The 20,172-nt window shown below is 39.6% G+C and overlaps 1 protein-coding gene across 3 annotated transcripts in view; it reads left to right on the forward strand.

Annotated features, from left to right (window-relative positions):
• Positions 1 to 733: 733 nt before the first annotated feature.
• Positions 734 to 20,172, forward strand: part of dpf1 (double PHD fingers 1) — a 52,414-nt gene continuing 32,975 nt past the window's right edge. The window contains exons 1-8 of one of the 3 annotated variants that reach the window (XM_077566019.1): positions 734 to 939; positions 13,896 to 13,925; positions 14,853 to 15,013; positions 15,939 to 16,046; positions 16,206 to 16,333; positions 17,827 to 17,916; positions 18,754 to 18,832; positions 18,919 to 19,050. In XM_077566019.1, coding sequence (XP_077422145.1) covers positions 734 to 939; positions 13,896 to 13,925; positions 14,853 to 15,013; positions 15,939 to 16,046; positions 16,206 to 16,333; positions 17,827 to 17,916; positions 18,754 to 18,832; positions 18,919 to 19,050 — 934 coding nt within the window. Of the gene's footprint in view, positions 940 to 13,895; positions 13,926 to 14,852; positions 15,014 to 15,932; positions 16,047 to 16,205; positions 16,334 to 17,826; positions 17,917 to 18,753; positions 18,833 to 18,918; positions 19,051 to 20,172 lie in introns of all 3 variants that reach the window. The other 2 variants (XM_077566018.1, XM_077566020.1) reach the window with 2 other exon arrangements.

The raw sequence follows: 20,172 nt of genomic DNA on the forward strand, positions 1-20,172 counted from the left end.
TCTCTCTCTCTCTCTCTCTCTCTCTCTATTTATCCATCTATCTATCTATCGATCCATCCATCCATCCATCCATTCATCCATCCATCCATCTATCTATCTATTTATCTATCTATCTATCTATCTATCTATCTATCTATCTATCTATCTATCTATCTATCTATCTATCTATCTATCTATCTATCTATCTATCTATCTATCTATCTATCTATCTATCTATCTAAGCAACATGGCAAGCAGGTACTGATTTTAATACGAAAGTGTCCGCTATGGGTTAGAGAAGGTGCCAGGCAGCCTAACTCAATCATGAACGTCTGGAAGAATCAATTATAGCCCTCCTCTCATTGCTCCTGATTAATGAATAATTAAAGCTCATGCTCTGTGCAGGACTTCAAGGGTTATGTTGGCACAATGTATCTTCATTTTGGCAGAAACATCCACGTGAGTCAATATAACTGTATTTATTTATTCATGTATTTGTTTATTTATTTATTCTAATTGATCAGTAATTTATCAATTATCACTAAGGTTTATTACAACTTTACAACATGCAGAGAAAAAGGCATCAACGTACAAAAGTGACACAGTCATGTAAGCCACCTCGGTATTAACTGTATGCAATAATTCGGCTGCGGTTCGATGCATTTTGCCCTTTCGGATCCGAGGCGGGACCGTGGCATCCTTGAATTCGCTACCCACACTGGTACTTGTAGTGCATTGCTCCTGGACATGTTTCATGTTGACATGCGTAAAAAACTACACTTCCCCTCTGCTGTCGCATGCGCTCCCGTCTCCCATTGGCTGGCCGTTCCAGCCGCAGCCCCAGAGAATGAATGAAATTGAAATAGCTGCTACATTACATGTACAATACCGGGCGCCGCAGCGTTGCATTCTATCATACTACACCAAAATGGCCACAGCGGTACAGAACCACCTCAAATCGTAAGTACAACACATTCGCCTTTTTCCTATTGGTGAACGTTGTCAGTGGGATTTAATTTACCATTGCTCCCGTAGCACGGCTGCCAACACCTCTGTGCATGCCGCGCACGCCGCACAAATAGAAAGAAGACAATAAAAATGCAGAAAAGTTGCCTATCCGTGTTGTGTCGGCGCCACGGGTTGATTGTGCGTTTCGGTGCAATCGGTGTGTTCGTTTTGCCCGAGCCAAGAGCAGCATGCGCGAGTGCAGGAGCATGCAGGAATGCCGGGGCTGGATTTGGGTGACCCGGTATGTCCCTTGGCAGTGTGGCCAGCCAAGATCACGGTCAGAGGCAGGCTGGACTGGAGGAAGGCAGACAGTTTAGATAGCTACCTGTGTGGACAGAGTGGGAACAGGTAGGAAGCTTGAAGCCTTACCACGGCTTCAGGCTGCCCGGTATTTTGACAGTATATTGGCCAAGGTGTTCATTCAATTTTATTACAATTAAGTCGGCAATCAAAGCCTAATTGCAACACCACGTCGTGCATTTATATTGCAATTTAGCACGCGTTTAATTCCACAATGGCGTGCTCCAGGAGATTAAAGTTCATTTGAAGCCGATTTTTTTTGGGGGGGGGGGGGGGTGACAATGCCGTGTCTTTTTGTTTTGCCGTGACTGGCTGCAGCGGAATGCAGACGCCTGCTATACCCGCTTTAGGCATGCGGCCAAAAAGGTGGCTGATGAGCATATCTGTCGGGGTTGCTTCCAGAGAGGTAACAGGGGAGCACACAATAGCCTCAGTAACTCATATGAGTTGTTTTGCTCAGCACGTTTACAAAGGTTGTGCCATTTGGCATGGGATGTGCCTATGTGATGCATGCAGGCACCCATGAATGACTCTCCTGTATGGGCTGCTTTTAAAGAGCACTTGCCATGCAGCAGGATGCCAATAGTGTGATGCCTTGATAGGCTAACCATTGTATGCCAGTTTAGCTTGAAACCTGTGTGTAGTTTCCCAAAAATAATTACTAAAAATATAAATTGGGATGTTTGTGAAAGGCAGTTTCTTCCCCCTCCTCTCTGTGACAAGTGGATTTAATGGTCTGATTTAAAGTAATTTGTTATCATGATGCTGATGAGAGAGCAAGACAAGGACGAGTGCTAGAAGAAAGTATAGTGTGAAACACTGATCTGCATTTTGTTACCTTTTGCACAATTAAGTCAATTTATCACCTGACACCAGTTCATGGTTTCTAGGTCTGTTGTCCCGAAATGCCCTCAAACCTGCTAATTAATTCAGTGGATGTAAAACCTGTGGAAAACATCTCCAGCCTGCGTTCACGGTGTTGTGTTGTGTGTGTTCAACAATCAGCAGAGGCACATGCAGCCACTCGCTCCAATCTACTGGGGACTTTCCAAAAATTCCCTCCGCCTTCTCTCTCTTGGATTAGCGATAATCTCTCGCTCTCTCTCCGCAGTTTCTCTCCTGCTCACTCGCTTCCCATCACCCCTGCTGACCCGCTTCCATGTTCAAGCCCTCCTCCTTCATCATTTTCTCCATCCATCACTCCTTCTCTATCCCTCATTTCATTCTGACACAAATTTTCAGTCTCCTTTTGTCAACCGCGTCAAACTTCTTTGCTCTGAAGGAATTTTTATTCACGTTTTTTTTCACAGGCTCAGTTCCTTTACATTTTCAACTCTGACTTTTCATCTCTTCATTCATATGAAATGATATTGTCTTCTCATTTGAGCACTTGTCATCGCCCATGGTAACATTCACTACAAATTTTTGATACATTTGAAAGAAATGATCGCACACCTTTTAATCCTTTGTGTGGCTTCATGGCTGCGTGTTGCCAGCAGTTCTGGAGGGTCCCTATTATTTTTTTCCCCCTGCCTGCTTGGCTGAGCTGAGTGAATAATGAGTTCCATGTAATAAACCTCGGTGTGCAAACAGCCCCGTGTGATGGCTGAACCACAGCCTGCGCATCCATTTCTACGTCTTCGTTTTCCATTTCAATCTCCCCGTCATTCCTTAACTTGCACATCTGTAGACACGTGCACACGCACACACACACTCCCTCCTGCTCCTACTTCTTTATTCACAAGAGAGCAAGCCTAAGGTCTGATGTTTTTAAGGGTATTTCTTTTCCCAAGCTTTTCCTTTCATCTTGTCTTTATTTGGATTTTATTTCTGCTTTACTTTTTTTTTTTTTTTTTAGAAGACAGGATTGAGAAAGAGCGTGAGAGAGGAATAGAGAGAAAGAGAGAGACATAGATAAGTATTTTTAGCTCTATGACCTATTTCTCCAGTGCTACCTAACTGACAGTCAGTCAGCTCCACTGCTTTGGGACCTTGAGTGATTTCCATCCAGGAATTTGTAGTTCAAACTAGTCGTCCGAACTGAAGCAGTGTGGTTGAAGAATAGAATCACCAACTCTTTGTATGAGTCCCAATATTTGTGCAGGTCCAGCGCACCCTGTTATCAAGAGTTCTCAAGGATGGAGTCAACACCAACACTGCCTCTCTGCAGCTCTTGAACATGGATGCAGACATGGGAGGAGTTCCTAGTGATGGTGGCGTGTTTTCAGAGGGTGGGAGGGGGTTAAACTAAGAAATCACCAACCCGTACACTCACATGCGCACACAGGGCCAGATACGGGGGGTAAGGAGTCCATCGCCATTATAAGAGGCCAAGTGCAGTGGTAATAAATCTCACCTGAAGGAGCTGCTCAAAGATTGCCTTACCCTGATGCACTGGCCTTAATACACACTGCAGCTATAGCTATGCGCTGTATACACCCACACACAAAGAGCAGATATGCATGCGTGCACAGGGCTAGACACTTAAACTCAGCAATGTGACTGTTCATGCACGTGTGGACAGGAAAAAAGAGGCGCACGCAAGTGCACATAAAGGGAAAGGACCGTTTTGGTTTTATTTAGCATTAAGATCATCACACAACACTGTAAAAAACAAACAAAAATCTCTCTCTCTCTCTCTCTCTCTCTCTCTCTCTCTCTCTCTCTCTCTCTCTCTCTATATATATATATATATATATATATATATATATATATATATATATATATATATATATATATATATATTAAAATGTTTGATGTCCTCTTTGTATGCCCCCGATATGCTGCACTAAAACCAGAAACTCATCTCCCATACTGCAAGAGTTGTATATATTAATGGGCAAGAGAGAGAAAGAAAGAAAGTGGAGGACAGTGGAAAAGAAATTGAATTGAGGGTGGCGGGGAGGAGGGGTGGCGCCGGATTGGTACGGGTGATATTGCATAGTTTAATCTGTTGAGTTCAGCCATGGAAGGGCTGAGTTGGGGGAGGGGAGGAACAGTACAGAAGGCCGCCTGATATTACTTCTTTCCTGCATACACACAAAAGCTCCTTAGGACTGGAAACGTCAATATGAGTGGACTTTTTGTGCATTTGGGTACGAGTAAGTGGGCAGATGGACAGCAGTGGGTGAAACAGGTGCATGGACCAGGTGTGGCGACTTGACAGTATTGGCACAAGTATTTGGAGTGCTTAAAAAAAATGGCACTACATGCGCCAAAATACACAGCTCTCAACCAGTATGTGATAAAAGCTTGCAATCTGCTGTTGTCATGAAGTCATTTTATGCTCATTTTCTCATTTCACAAACTTCAATCTTGTCTTATTTTGTCATTGGGGTTTTTACTATGTTCTAATTTGGGTGATTCCCTAAGATTTCTCATGAGCAGCTCCAATGATTAGCTTCTACCGCTAGGGGGAGCTCTATGTTCCTCTATTGCAATCTAATGAGTGTTAATTGCTGTAACCAGGAAATACAGTTTGGCAGTGTGTTCCAAAGAGAAAGGGAGGATGAAACATTGAACTGGGCTAAAGCAGACTGCTTCTTCTGGACAGGACATGATAGTTCACCCTTAAGACGAGACAAAAGCCTCCTCCTCTAGGTGGAGGTGACTACTAGTTCTGTCTGCCCAACATCATTTATATGCATTTTTAAAACATATATAATGTTAATAGTATGGTTACTTTAGATAGCTACATGAGACGAGCAATTTATAGAATATTGGCAACACCTCACAGTATGATGAGTTCTACAACACTACAAATGACAATAACAATGATAAAAATGGTTAAATTAATACCTCCACAAAACTCAGTAAAGGCTGCATTTTTTGCTCGTTTTACTGGATCTCATTAGGTTCTGCAGATGCTCTGAATGATGTGTACAGTATGTAACACATCTAGACTACAGTATGTACTGAATAGATGTCCTTTGTGTTATTTGTGCCCTTGCACAGTGAAAGGCTGAGTGTTTGCCATTTATGTCATGTCTGTCTGGACATTTTTGTTCATCGCAGCTTCTGTTTGATTTACGTTGGGCAAAATGCCAGTTAATTACCGCGAGGCTGAATCTATTTCTAATTGCGCTTAAGAGTTTCTGTAAACAATTAGCCAGATTAATCATGAAAATAGAAAATAAATAATTCAAATAGAGTAAAAAAGTCATTTCAGTGTTGTTGTTGCGTGAATGAACGTGCTAGTGGCAGTTATTCCCAAAATATGTGGTCTGATGATTAGTTGAGTTTCTGGATGAATCTCTCTGTGGTGTGTGCGCACAGCATCCTGCCTCACCAGCTGGACCATAGCAGCGCTGCTGTGAATATAAACCATTTAGCCTAGCACAGGTGTGGAAAGCGGCAATAGCAAAATAGATGAAAAGCAAAATGTACTATAAGATAAGAGATTAATGCAACAATTGAAATTTAAATGACCTTTAAAATAATAGGTTTAATTTAAATTTGATGATAACGTCGCTGCCTCATAATAACACTGCATGCCTGTACCCTAATGGTTGGTGGTATAACTAGGACCCCTCTCATTGTAGAAGAAATTGCACAAACTGCCACTCAGTACACTAAAATGGCGACGCAGTATTGACAGTATGTCAAGTCATAACAACAAGCACAGATGGCTAGCATCAGTATTAGCTTAATTTCCTTCTGATGTAGGACAGATGCTGACTCAGATCACTTGATGAGTTGTGCACCGTGGTGAAATGTTTGAATTTTCCCTGGGGGTTGCTCACATGCCAGATAAGACTAACCATCAGTCATAAGACATGTCTTTCTTTTGCTGTTTTGTTGGAAATAGCACTCAACTTTTGAAGGCTTTATTTGATTACTTTATTAAGTGTAATCTTTTGCGTGTTCAAATAAATCAGAATGGAGACCTCATGAAGAAGTATCCTTTGCAAGGATTTATTAAGAGCTCTTAAGACACAGGAAAAAAGCTTACATTCGAAAAATGATGTTAAGCTCCCAGTGTGTAGAATATGGAAACGCCCAGTGGCTTTATACTAGTAGAAAAGATTCTCTCCGCCTCTTAAATTTAACAAAGAGATAGTGTTTAAAATAAGCAGGCACAAGATACTGACATGATCATGACAGGCTTTGACCTTGGACCTTCAGTTTTTACGACCAAATGACTAATGACATGAGACTTTGACAACTTTTAAAACATACACATTCTTATCTCAAGAGATGGTGGGGAGTAAGAAGTTCAAATGTAGTTCACAAAATCATTATCACATTGTTATTCATTTAACTACACATAGTTATATCACATCTATATACCTATAACTAAATTCAAAAACAATAAAAATGTAAATTGAAAATGTTAAATGTCAACACCAGCTTGTCAGAAAAAGTCAAAAAGTTTGCTGACCTCACCATAATTTACTAGCCTTTTTCTCTTTACAGTTTCAATCAACTAAAATAAAAATAAAAACATAGTCCAAAAAATGAAAACTCCAATTTGATCTTAATGGTTAATGGTAGCCTACATGGAGTGCCAACATGCTTAGGTAGCTCTGCTAAGGTAGGGGGTGAGGGAGGGGGGCAGTTGGGTGGGGGATCTTTTTTAAGTTTAAAACAATTTACTTTAAACTCCACTGGTCAACAGCAGAACCCAGTGTGTCCACTTTTGGTAGTTTTAAAAGCAGCATGTCGTAGCAGCTAGCTATCACTAAGCTAGCTTGGAGGAGGGTTTGTCTCTCCGGTCCTGCGTCCACTCCCTTCGTACTAGGACGGTGTCAGAGGCCAACAGCAAAGTAACAACAAAGGCGTTGATACACTGCCTAGATGTATGGGGAGAGATTTGTCTCAAAAATATTCCCACAAATAAATATGTGATTTTCACGTGTTTTTCAGATCCACAAACATTTTCGCGATATTCTCCTGTTTTTCAGATCCACAAACATATTCGTCATTTTCACATGTCTTTTTTTAATTTAGTGTGTGCATTTTCCATGACTTTTGCTTGTGAGTTATTGAAAGTGCGTTTGTGGATCGTTGCGCACGCGGATTTATTTTTGAGACAAACATCCTGCTGTTTCGAGATATTCACACACACACACACACACACACGCACGCACAAACACACACACACACACACACACGCACACGCACACACACACACACACACACACACACACACACACACACACACACACGAGCGCTCAGATATTCACTCGTCTAAGGCCCGTTCCTCCGCCGTGCACAGGGAGGCAGTGTTACTGTCTCCATTGAACGAGAACGAGCCGTTTCTGTCTTTGTTTAAAATTGGACATTGAAAAACAGAAATTGAGTCTTTATCTGACCTTCCATTAGGTGTTTATTTTGCACAAGTCAGGAAACAAAATGCGACCTTACTTTGTTTTCCTTGAGCATGTTTTGCTTTTACTGGAAAGACACTCTTCTTCTGCTGTTAAATTTTCTTCTTCTACGCCAATAAAGCAGCAGCGGCCAAAGAAGAAGAGTGTTTTTCAAGTGAAGCTAAAACATGTTCCAGGGAAACAAATTAAGGTCGCATTTTGTTTCCCAAATTTTGTAAGATTAACATATAATAGAAGATCAGCTAACGGCTCGATTTCCGTTTTTCAATTTCCATTTTTAAACGAGAAACAAGAGACAGGTTGTTGCTCTTTGGCCGCTGCACTGATCTATATATATTACTGGATAGCCGATAGGCCAAGACTTTTGAAGCCCAAGAACGGCATGATTTATGATGTTTTAAATTTGTTAAACATAAACAAGAGGTCTTGAGACATTATACAACTTGTCTTAAATACATGTATGAATTATATCATTAATGAGGTTTACAGGAGGAAACTTGTATACATTTTTAAATTAAAGAATTATAATTGTAATTCAACAAAAGATGCCTCTGCCAAATCTAATATTGGGGTCTAATGAACTGGGCAATAAAAGAAAAAGGGGGTCTTCAAAGCAGCACACACCGTACCGTCTACTTGTTAATAAATTGTGACCACCCCACCACAAACTACAGTTATATACAGATCAGTAGGCCGCTGCTGCTTTATTGGTGTAGAAGAAGAACATTTAACAGCAGAAGAAGAGTGACTTTCGAGGGAAAGCAAAACAAGCTCAAGGGAAACAAAGTAAGGTCGCATTTTGTTTCCCGACTTGTGCAAAATAAACACATAATGGAAGGTTAGATAAAGACTCGATATCTGTTTTTCAATGTCCAATTTTAAACAAGAAACAGAAACGGCTCCTCCCGTTCAGTGGAGACAGTAACACTGCCTCCCCGTGCACGGCGAAGGACCGGGCCTTAGACACGTGAATAAACACATGTGCAAAGCACAAATGTATTTGTGTGAATAATTTTGAGACAAATCTCTCCCCATATAGATGGGCTTTATTGACTGATTGCTTAACTGTTAAATGCAATGCTCATTATCTGGCTTAACTTTCCCTTTATGCAAACATTTCCTGGTGTCACATGACGCTGTGCACTGCTCACATACGTGATGTGCATACATACAGATTCGGCGTTTGTTTTTTAATGACCAATTTGCATCTCAATTTGAGTCATCAACAATTTGGGTTGCTCCATTTATTTATGCTACTAATAAGCAACATAGAGTTTAGTCAGACAGGAACCACCCAGTGCAATTTTATGCGACTTTATGACTTTTCCCCTAAAATGTTCATTGAATTCTAAATTGTACACTGTACATTACACTAAATATTATGGATGTATTTTCCATGAAAAAAAATACCCACAACATTTGAACTGATAATCAGATCATCAGAAAGCAATTTACAGCTATTTTTCTTTCAAGCAGCTACTGAAAGACTGCTGCTAGATGCTCCACTGGTGACCATTTGCACCTGAATGATGGGTTTCATGGTCCCTATTATGCGTCCGCAAGCCTTTTCTTAATGATGGGATTAAAGATGGAAAAAGTGTTATCTATCAGCGATGTCCTTGCCGAAAAATGAGCATTTCACAGGTCATCGCGCTCCCACCCTTTCTTTTTCTCCATTTCCTTTGCCCATGCTTGTCTATACTCTACCCATCCTTTCTTTTTCTTTTTTAATCCAACCATTTTCTTTTAAGGCATCTCCCTCTCAGCTCCAGCTTTTTTGGCTCCTCTTGCCTTCAATCTCGCAAACAGGCATGCAGCTACCCTATCTCAATATTATAAAACTGGGTGCACCTAAATTGATGGAAGCTATTTTTTCCAGCTTTCAAATTACAGTATTATCAACAAAGTTATTTCAGCAGCTCTATGGACAGCAGGGGGAAATGTGATGGAGGGTAGAGGATTTGAAGTGAGAAGGTGCTTAGGGAGGAGGTGGATGGGGAGCTCTTTGGTGGCCTGATTTACATTTTGAATGTGTTCCTTTCCCCCCCCAACTCAGCCGCTCTCTCTCCCTGGTATTTTACTTTGTTCAGTCGTGAAGCTTTAAATGCCAAGTCTTCTATTCATTGCTATTTTTTTAGGCAAATATGACAAAAATGCCTCTCATCATTGCTGTTTACTCATAACACAGGTATATGTGCCTCTATGGGGATCATTTCCTCAGTATTTTGGCTGAAATCGATCATTTTGTTTGAACAGGCCTCTGTCATATGCCATTCTTCATATTTGCTTGAAACTGCCGGGACCATCACTGGCACATCATTAAAATAGTGAAGCAAAGTCTTTAAAGTTTCCTACACTGCTGTAAAATGCTCAAATACCCACCGAAGAGCAGTGGTGTAAAAAAAAAAAGATGTATTCTCTTCAACAGATTGTGAACAGCTCATTTGTAGTGACATATTAACAAACATGGGCATGGCTTGCCCCACATATTGCCGCCCAGATCACATCCTTTAAATGTCACATGGCCTGTGTTGGCCAGAGAGGTTGCAGGATTACTTTTAAAGATGCAACACACGCTGTCAGCATCTGCCCTGCTGCGTCTCACAGTTGAACGTGTCCACATTTTGAATAAAATAGTTTTCACAGGGGATGTGTCCCTTCCTCATGAGTTTCCTCTCTTCGAGAAATGCGTCTTCTCAAACCATTTAACCACAAACACCTTTTTTTCTGGTTCCAAAATAATTAGAACGGCAAGGTCAAGTCCTTGTTTTGGTTGTGTACTGAAGATATTTAGGTTTCAGATTTGAAGATGGATATCAGACAAAAGTTCATAGTATTTACTTTTAGATGTATTAAACAACTCCGGACAGAGAACCTTTAGTTTGCAGCCACCTTCTTTTCAATTTTCAAGTGAGAAAAAGTGTTGTAAGGGACATTATTAAATTAACTTATAGTGCATAATATTTAATATTTGGTGGCATAACCCTTACTTGCAATAACTATATAATAATCAAGCCTGTGACCCACTGACATCACCAGACTGTAGCAGTCTTGTCCAGGCCTTTACTGCAGCCTCCTTCAGTTCTTTATTTATTTGCATTCGCAAAATAAATAAACAAACAAACAAATACGTAAATAAATACATTTGCTCCCGGGGGCTTCTTCAGTCTCCTCTTCAGGAGTAAAAAAGTGCATGCTCTATTGGGTCATTGTTGGATGCATTTTCTGAAAATTGCCAGAATAAATGGTTTTGTAGACTTTAGAATTAATTTAGCTATGAGTGTTGACTTAGATCATCAATAAATAAATTATTGCTGTCAAAGTTAAAGTTTTAAAGCTGGAGGAAGAAATCCCCAGAAATAAACAAGAACATGCATGTTTTTAGAATGTGTGGGAAAACACGTTCAATTTCAATGCAGGTAGACTGATGCTGAGATTCAAAAACACCACTTCAGAATTGTGAGACAGACATGCTCACAACTACATCATGCTGCCCAATTGCAATCTTTTCTTGGAAAATGCCACAAATTTGTTATGATCTCAATTTGTAAAAACAAAAGCACCACACACACGCACACACACACCATGACTATAACTATAAAGAGCTACTTCCCATGCTAGTTAGTTCTAAAAGGGAAGTAAATGGACAATTAATACTAATACGGTGATGCAAATTGCAAGTTTGGGTGTTTCTTTTGTCTGCTAATACAGGCGGCTTGGCATTCTGCAGCTATAATTTCTAGCTTCAATAATTATGTGTATTTGACCAATTGTTTGGTAATATCAAAGAGACATGTCTGCTGACAGACAGTTAAATCCCAGTGCCACATAAAATCTTGTTATGAAAAGACATAAAAAACAAATTCAATACAACTAATTATAAGCAGGGGTGAAAGTGGCTAGAATTTCTTGCCAGAACTCCCTGACATAAAAGTCGCTGCACAGCCAAAATGTTTTTTTTTTTAAATTTTTTTTAATGATGTGCAAAATAGCAGATAACAAAAACACCGACGTTCACACATCGACGTGACTCATCAGATACACAGAGAACGGAGCCGGTGGACAGAACTCCGTGGGATAAATAAATAATAGATATAGTTGGAAACGGATTACGCCACACAAGCACAGTGGAACAATTCAGAATCACTTGATGCTATGTTCACACCAAAATAGGAGGAAGCGTTCCGCTGTCGTGCCAAAAGTATTTACCCCCGTACAATTGCATCCCCTGCCGTGAAATATTATAACTTTTAAAAACAGAAAAGTGGAGAATTTTCGAAAAGGTTCCTTTTAAACAGATATTTAAACTTCTAACATCTCGAATGAAACCGAAAAACAGTAACATTCAGTCGTCTGAGCTTTTTCTATGTATATCTAAGATTTCCTACTGTGTGTGTGGTCATTGAATGCAGCGCAAGTGCTTGCTTTTCTTTTGCTTCTCCGCGATAAATACTTTTTTCTTGTTCCAAAACAAAGCCCACGTGTGTTTTATTTATTCATTTATATATTCATTTATTGAAAAACATGCGTTGTACCCGCAAGAGGGGATGCATTTTTTTTCACGCAGGTGACGACAGGACGCTGTGTGTGACGCAGGTTGGCGTGGGTTCGCTTCCCGCCTGGGAAACCGTATATGTGTGTAAGTGCACTTAAAAATAAAAAAAAAAACATATTCCAGCCTATCAGTTCGCGAGGCGAAATGCAAAGAAAATTCACATTTTCAACTTTGGCGAATACTGTATGCGAATTTTCGCCGCACCGCATCGTGTCCCCAAACGCGTCCTCCGCACCGCCCCACGCACGCGCCCGTCTGCGTGATATGCAATCGCGCTACCTCACGTATATATAATAAACTGTAAAATATCAAAAGAAGAAGAAATCATCCAAATTACCATAAAATGTCCACACCATCGCCAAAAACAAAACAAAGTTTGAAAATGTATTTAAGAAAAGGCAGGAAAGAAAATGTTCAGAAAGTAACTATAAAATGTCAAAAAAAAAATCAAATAAAAAAACCCAAAAGAAATCTTGAAAATTGCCATAAAATGTCCACAAAATTGCCATAAAATGTCCACAAAATTGCCCAAAAATGTCAGAAAATTTATAGCAAAAAAGGCAGAAAAAATGAGGAAATAGGCATAAAATGTGCAAAAAAGGTAGAAGAGGCAGAAAATTACCATACGTCCATGAAATTGTCAAAAATGTAAGACATTTGACAGAAAGGCATAAAAGTCTAAAAATGTATCAAAAACGAAGTCTGAAAAAAATAAACTAAATGAATAAGTACAAATCCAAAAAAATAATTTTTAAGGTAGAAGAAAATGAATCTCAAAGCATTCATTGGATGCTGCTTATTTTTCTGTTATGGTGTAGCTCAAATTAGCACTGTCTTGGGCCCTCAGTAAATTAGACTAACATTAACACACTGTTTCTTTCATCACAATCTTCGTATGTTTTGTGGCTCCAGACAGATTTTTGGTCATTTACTTGGCCTAAAATGGCAGTTTTGATAGTAAAGGTTGCCGACCCCTGCATAGTGGAACATCATGTTTTTCGTTTGTTTTGTTTTGTTTTCGCTTAGTTAAAAGGTTACTTCCTGGTTCATGTGGAAAGATGTAGAATTAGGATTAAACAGATGAGTGTTCAATGGCAGGAGGACAGTCCCATCATGACTTGAATGCATCTAAATCTTGCCTGTATCCACATATGGACCAACATTTAGTGGATTCTTGTTTGGGAAATGCACCATTCTTTATTTGTCATTGATAACAGTTTTTATTGCATTACTAATAAAACCAACCAACCCTTTAACCCTTTTTTCATTTACACGGACACTTGCATATCGCATTTATTAGAGCGGGCCGGAGTACATGCCTGGTGACTTTTCTATCAATTTTGGATAAGTTCAACAAAATATGATTTGAAGTTGCGACAGTTGGTTAGCAAGACTTTGGCTTTGCATGTGTGTCATGTTTCTGGTGTGTGTAGAGCCGAGTGACCTTGGTGGCGCCTGTGCTCAGCAGGAAGACACAAGAGAAAAGTGATTAACTGTAGAAAGACAAAGAGGGAGGTGTGAAGTGTGAACACAAAATAAATCATGTCGAGAAAGTGTAAAAGTAAATAAAGATTTACTTATAGAGGAGAAAGAAGCCTGTAAGGCGCAAGGCAGTAGGGGAAAGAGTGAAAAGTCAAACCAACAGTGGAATGGAGAGAGGGAAAACGTGTCGGCAAAAATGACTCATACTGCATCTGTTGGGCTTCTTCTTTTCTCCCCCACAGGCAATCTGGAGGTGCAGTCATCAAGAACAGGTAAGAGAGAGAGCAACATGGCACTGAATGTTAATCAGACTAAATCACTGAATGAAAAAATAACAGTGCATTAGTGTTCGTCATAGTGACAATTGTGGAAAATGTTACTGTTGTGAGTCCTTGCCAGTTCATCTGCTGCATTTTAATGCGATTGTCAAACTCCACAGCTTGCCTCAACAATTGAGACCATTTAAAAGAAACCATTTGAAACATTATTTTGAAGACTGAAAATTCCAAAAGAGGACTCCAACGACTGTGTGAAAATGTAGGACATATTCAGTACATGTATATTTCAACCAAAACAACAACAGCAAATTGCAGTGCTGCTAATAAAATTTTAGTACTTGGAAACACTTTACAATATTATATTCAATGAAGCCCCACCAGTCTTTACACGCCATTCTGATTAATATTGTGTTTGCGGAATAACCGTTAATCAGCTGCCGACTGAAAATGACATCACAGTTGCTCAGGGCTCAGGTAACAACCTATCACAGCTCAGCTTCAGAAAACAGGCGCGCCACGATTGGTCATTATCTGAGCCCTGAGCAACTGTGATCTCATTTTCAGTTGACAGCAAATGGCATAATGGCCGACAAAATGACTAGTTAAGCAGCAAATCATACCCATTTTTATCCAACTCAGGGTCCGACCATTTTGCCACTTGCTGTTGACTGAAAATGACATCACACTTGCTCAGGGCTCAGTTAGTGACCAATCACGAGTCACCTGTTTTCTGAAGCTGAGCTCATATTCCACACAGAATGCCGTGTTTAGACTAGTGGTGGAACATAAAACTTATATATTTATTATTATTTTTGAATTGACTTACTTTAAACGGCTCTGGCCTGTCAAAGTTGATCTGAGCTTTGTTGCTAACTTGTTGTGTCACACCTCTTTATACATTTTCTCCTTCATTTGGTCCAGTCTGGGTGAAGAATTCTACAAGGAGGCCATTGAACACTGCCGCAGCTACAATGCCCGTCTGTGTGCCGAGCGCTCCATGCGGCTCCCCTTCCTGGACTCCCAGACAGGCGTGGCGCAGAGCAACTGTTACATCTGGATGGAGAAGAACCACCGTGGACCAGGTGGGTGTCTGTGTGTGGGACTTTGGTCGTTTCGTGGTGACAACTGCCAACATTTAAAATAAATAAATAAAATAAAAAATAAAAACGAATCTAAAAGTATTATACAAAAATTTAATATAAAGAATAAATATAAATGGAAATAAAAACATAATAAATAAATAAAAGTAAAAATAAATACAATAATAAAAAACGAGATTCAAAAAATAAAAATACATATAAAAAGAAAGGTGAAAATACTGTAAATACAAAAATAAATATATAAATATTTTTGTAATTATTTGCGCATTTCTTTTTCTTTATATATATATATATATAAATATATATATATAGTGATTTTAGTATTTTTATTCCCATTTATATTTACTTTTTTGTGTTTAATTTTTGAATTATAGTTTTTATATCCGTTTTCATTTTCACTTTTATTCATTTATTTATTCATTCATTTATTTTAAATGTTGGCAATTTTGGTCCTCCATAGCATGTGCCATTCAAACTATTTCCTGCACTTATTTTGTTCTTTCTCAGGTGCTGATTGTTTCTTTCAGTCCTCCCAACCCCTCTTTGGTATAATTTCCTCCATCGTGTCTGCGTACCCCCCACCTTGTGGCCCATCTTCTTCACTTCCTTTACTCTCTCTAACATTAGTGTATTTTGGCAGAGAAACAGGCACCCCTGTGGTGATGATACGCCACTGGCACAAACTACCCCTGAGAGAGATACTTACAGTATATGTGTGTGTGTGTCTTTGTGTGTGTGCGTGCGTTTGAGATAGCAAGCTGTCTTTACTTTATGCCAGAAGTGTTTTTGTTAGTTTGAGTAACACTCAAGAGAAGTTTTAATGTGTTTGCAGTAATTATGTATTGTAATGTGGATGTGCCATTGTTGCCTCACAACTGAGTTGTGTTTTTTGTGTTTTGAGTTTTAGGTCATGCACCAGGTCAGTTGTACACGTATCCCGCTCGGTGCTGGCGTAAAAAGAGGCGGTTAAACATCCTGGAGGACCCACGACTTGTACCAATTGAGTTCAAAATTGGTAAGGAGGAAATCAGATGAAATCTGTAATCATCTACATTGTCTTAGAAGTTTCACTGTTGGAGGAGGAATGAAACGATAATAAAGCAATATTGTTATTGTCTCTGTTAAGTAAATTTGCTTGAATGCGTGTGTTGTCATTGTAATGGCTCCTTATTAGACTATGAGGCCTCCCTAAAGAAGGAAGGGGGTATTCCAGATGGTCCTGTGTTGGAGTCGCTGCTTGCCGGGGATACGCTGGACAAGAAAGTAGAAACAAAAGAGGAAGAGCCGATGAGCGAATGTCAGGTAAGGCATGTCCGTTTCCCTTAATGCTTCAGTTTTTTTTTCTGGTTTTCTTCATCTTTGTCTATGCAGTACTTTTTTTCTTCCAATTAACCTTTATTTAACAGGTTGGACCCGTTGAGATTAAAAACCTATTTTTCAAGAGAGACCTGGTCAAGACATACTATATGAGGATATTATCCACAATATCACTGACGTCAGTGATGTGTCAGTACAGTGCAATAATTTAAAAATAATCACAGGGTGATTATCTATATTTACCGACCATGGACAGCTCATACACTGATATTACAATTTAGAACACAAAAGTATCGGCGTGGGATGGGTAATGGTTCCCCTCTCTGTCACGTTGTAGTTTTACAGCTAGGGAAAAATTCCTCTCGCTACGTGTGCAAGCTAACATTTGCTGCATATGTCCTTTTAAAACAAGTGTAAGGTTCAGAAATAAGTCAGATTTAGGCTAATTTGTTAACATATATATTTACTTATACATTTATGCATTTTTGTATATAAGTAGCTAAATTGGCGTGTTGAATCTGCTGTTTTAATTAATTTGCATTTATATAAAGTTTGCTAGCTCCTGATTGGTTAGTGTTGGTCAGCTGATGAGTGTTCAGGAAGTGTTGTCTCCATCCTGCTTTCTCATTTTATAAAGAGTTTTACATTAACCACCAGCGAACATTCACGTTACACAAGCTTTAAAAGTGGATTTGTTGGAATGCAAAAAATCCACACAGTTTTCTGCCTATTCCCTCCCACCTCTCAACAACTAGCCTGTAAACATGCTATCTACACAGAGAAAGCAGCTACTCTAGCTTTCAGTGATATGAAGTCATGGTGTAACAAGCTAACTATCTTAAACCAGAATATGTGGGCCTGTTACGAACTTCTACCATTAAATAACGACACATTATCATCATCGCCATTGCTCATTTGCTAAATTTAATCATAGATAACTGTTTATGTTGTTAAGCAGGAGCTAGTTGACATTTTTTTTTCTAGGTAGGCAACGTTTCAGGTGGTCCGAAGTAGGATTACTGTTGGGCATGTGCTCATTTTAAACTCATCTTTTGTATTCTTTGCCGTTCAGACTCAGAATTGTTTCATTTTATTTACTGTCTATGTTATTGATTTGTTGTTTTAACTGCCTTTGTTTTATATGTCAGATTTTTACAGCTATAGTTATTTTTAAAGTGCTCTATAAAGTTGAGTATAGCCATGGTTAAAAAAAAAGTGCTGAAATGTGCCACCTGATGACAACCTGGACACCACAGTTACTATAAGCTCATTGGAAATATTCCTTTATTGTTAGTCGCCTCAAAATGTCTTCAAGACTTCATGATCCACAAACTATGCACAAAAATGAAGGTTATTTTCCTGTTCCCATGTTTTTATTGTGCCTTATGTTAGGCTCACACACCTTCATCTGACCTGACATCTACCAGCAGTGCATATTCTTGTGTAGTTTTACTGCACACTCTCTATTTCACCTACAGAAATTGCTTGTTGGAGATTTCCCTCATGAGCTGGAGGTAGACGAGATGGAAGAAGATGTTCCGAAGCGCAAGAACCGCACCAAAGCACGGGTAGGACATCACTGACATTTTTTTTTCCATATAAAATGTACACTTTTCTTTTGTTTTTGTTCGGAAACTTGTAAGTAAAATTACATCACTGATGGTGTCGTGGTTCACTCGCCTGATTCTATTCCTGAAGCACGGGTTCAATTCTGATAGGGATATTTGGTTGTCTGTCTCTAGATGTGCTCTGTGACTAAGTGCTGGGTTTGAGTCTCGAATTTAACCTTTCTGAATGGAGTTGACATGTTCTCTCTGCACTTATGTGGAATTTCTCTGGGTATTCGGGTTTACGCCCTATTCCAAAAACACGCATGGTCGACTTTAGACTCAAAAGTGCCAGGCGCTATGATATTGTGAGCAATAGCTTCTTTTGCACAATGTCAATTGGGTAAGCCTGAACTTATTAGGTTGAAGAGAAGCAATTCGAATGATGCCTGTGAACAAGATGCTATTGTCTAACTTGCAAAAACAGAAGTCATTTTTCTCTTTCAGCTTTGATTAGACTACTCGGCTATTATCTTGTTCTTCTTTTGGGGCATATAATCAAGCGTTAAGAATGTATTTTGAATAAGATCACATGCACATACACACTCTTTCACAGAAACACCAAGCCTGTTAATTGGAGCTGTTGGTCCCCTGCTAGGTGTCATCAGTCCCCTCCTGCTGGAAGTGAAACTTTGCACTGCGAGCAGATGATTAAAATGCAAACGTGCTCGTGTGTTGACATGTAGAGTGATGAGTGTGTTGTTCCGCTCTTTCATTGTGTTTGTTCAATTGTATATGTAGAAACTGTTCAGTCCCCCAAATCTGACTGCCTAAATATGGTGTGTATGTGTGTGTCAGGCCTACGGGGTTGGTGGTATGAGAAAGCGACAAGAGCCACCTGCTATAGAAGACAGAGACAAGCCTTATGTCTGTGACAGTGAGTAGTGCACTAATAGTCGTCTTTTATTTTGTTAGTTTCAAAATTTAGCTTACTATAATTGTGTGTGTGTTTTTGTATTCCAGTATGTGGAAAACGCTACAAGAACCGCCCAGGGCTGAGTTACCATTACACTCACACACATCTGGCAGACGAGGAGGGCGAGGAAGACTCAGAGAGGCACACGCTCCCCTTCCAGCGCAAAAACAACCATAAGCGTAAGCTGATGATTGTTGCATTGATCTCATTTATGATATTGATTGTTCACTGTTGCAGCATGGTGCCTTGGTGGTTAATATGACTGCATTGCAGTTTTGAGGTTCTGGGTTTTAATCTTGACTTGGTCCTTCCGATGTGGAGTCGGGATGTTTTCTCCGGCTTCTGCTCACATATCAGAAATCACAATTACAAATTTAGCATTTCTGTGTAGGATTCAGGACGGTGGTCCCGATTTACGCTCCTTGCAAGCAATTGTGATTAAACCTTTAAAAAAGAAAAAAATCAAATTCAACCATATATGTTCTGGCACCACCACCTCGTGCCGCATCAACCATAGTGATGGTGTGTCAGTGTGCCACAGCAGCACATTCATGTTGATTGCGTTGGTCGACATCGCACTGCACTATACTAAGTGCAGTGTGAAAAGGCTTTTAGGAGGAACTGTGCTATAGAAAACAAATGGAGATTGTTCAACACTTTAATTGTGTTACCATGGAGTAGAAATATACACTCATAAACAGTTAAACAGTACAAATCCCTGACATTTTTGTCAATATTTTATTTTATCATTTCATTGGATAGCACTGACTGTAGAGTAAATATGACTCTCTTTAGAGTGGGACCAAATAGACTCAGTTTTAGAGTACTATTTACACATGGAAGAGAGCAAAATAAAGTATTGGAGAGAAAAAAAGTCACTCAAGGGTTGAGGAACAAATTCACGACCTTTAGCTTAGGAGACAGACGATCTACTCCCTTAGCATATTGCTCATCCATCCATCCATTTTCTTGACCGCTTTTCCTCACAAGGGTCGCGGGGGGTGCTGGAGCCTATCCCAGCTGGCATTGGGCAGTAGACTGTGTACACCCTGAACTGGTTGCCAGCCAATCACAGGCTCATATCATATTGCTCATGTCAGCTGAAATTTTCGTAACTCTAAGAGACCAAAAACAACATATAAGCAAACAGTAGGAGGGGCATAGCTCAGGTGGTAGTGTGGCTGTCTCCCAAGCTGAGTTTGTTCCTCAACCCTTGAGTGACTTTTACTTATTTATTTTTTCAATTCTTTATTTTGCTCTCTTCCAAGTGAAACTATTACTCTAAATAGAGTCAAATTTAC

The sequence above is a fragment of the Vanacampus margaritifer genome, chromosome 5, assembly GCF_051991255.1.
Source record: "Vanacampus margaritifer isolate UIUO_Vmar chromosome 5, RoL_Vmar_1.0, whole genome shotgun sequence".
NCBI classification, from domain to species: Eukaryota; Metazoa; Chordata; class Actinopteri; order Syngnathiformes; family Syngnathidae; genus Vanacampus; species Vanacampus margaritifer.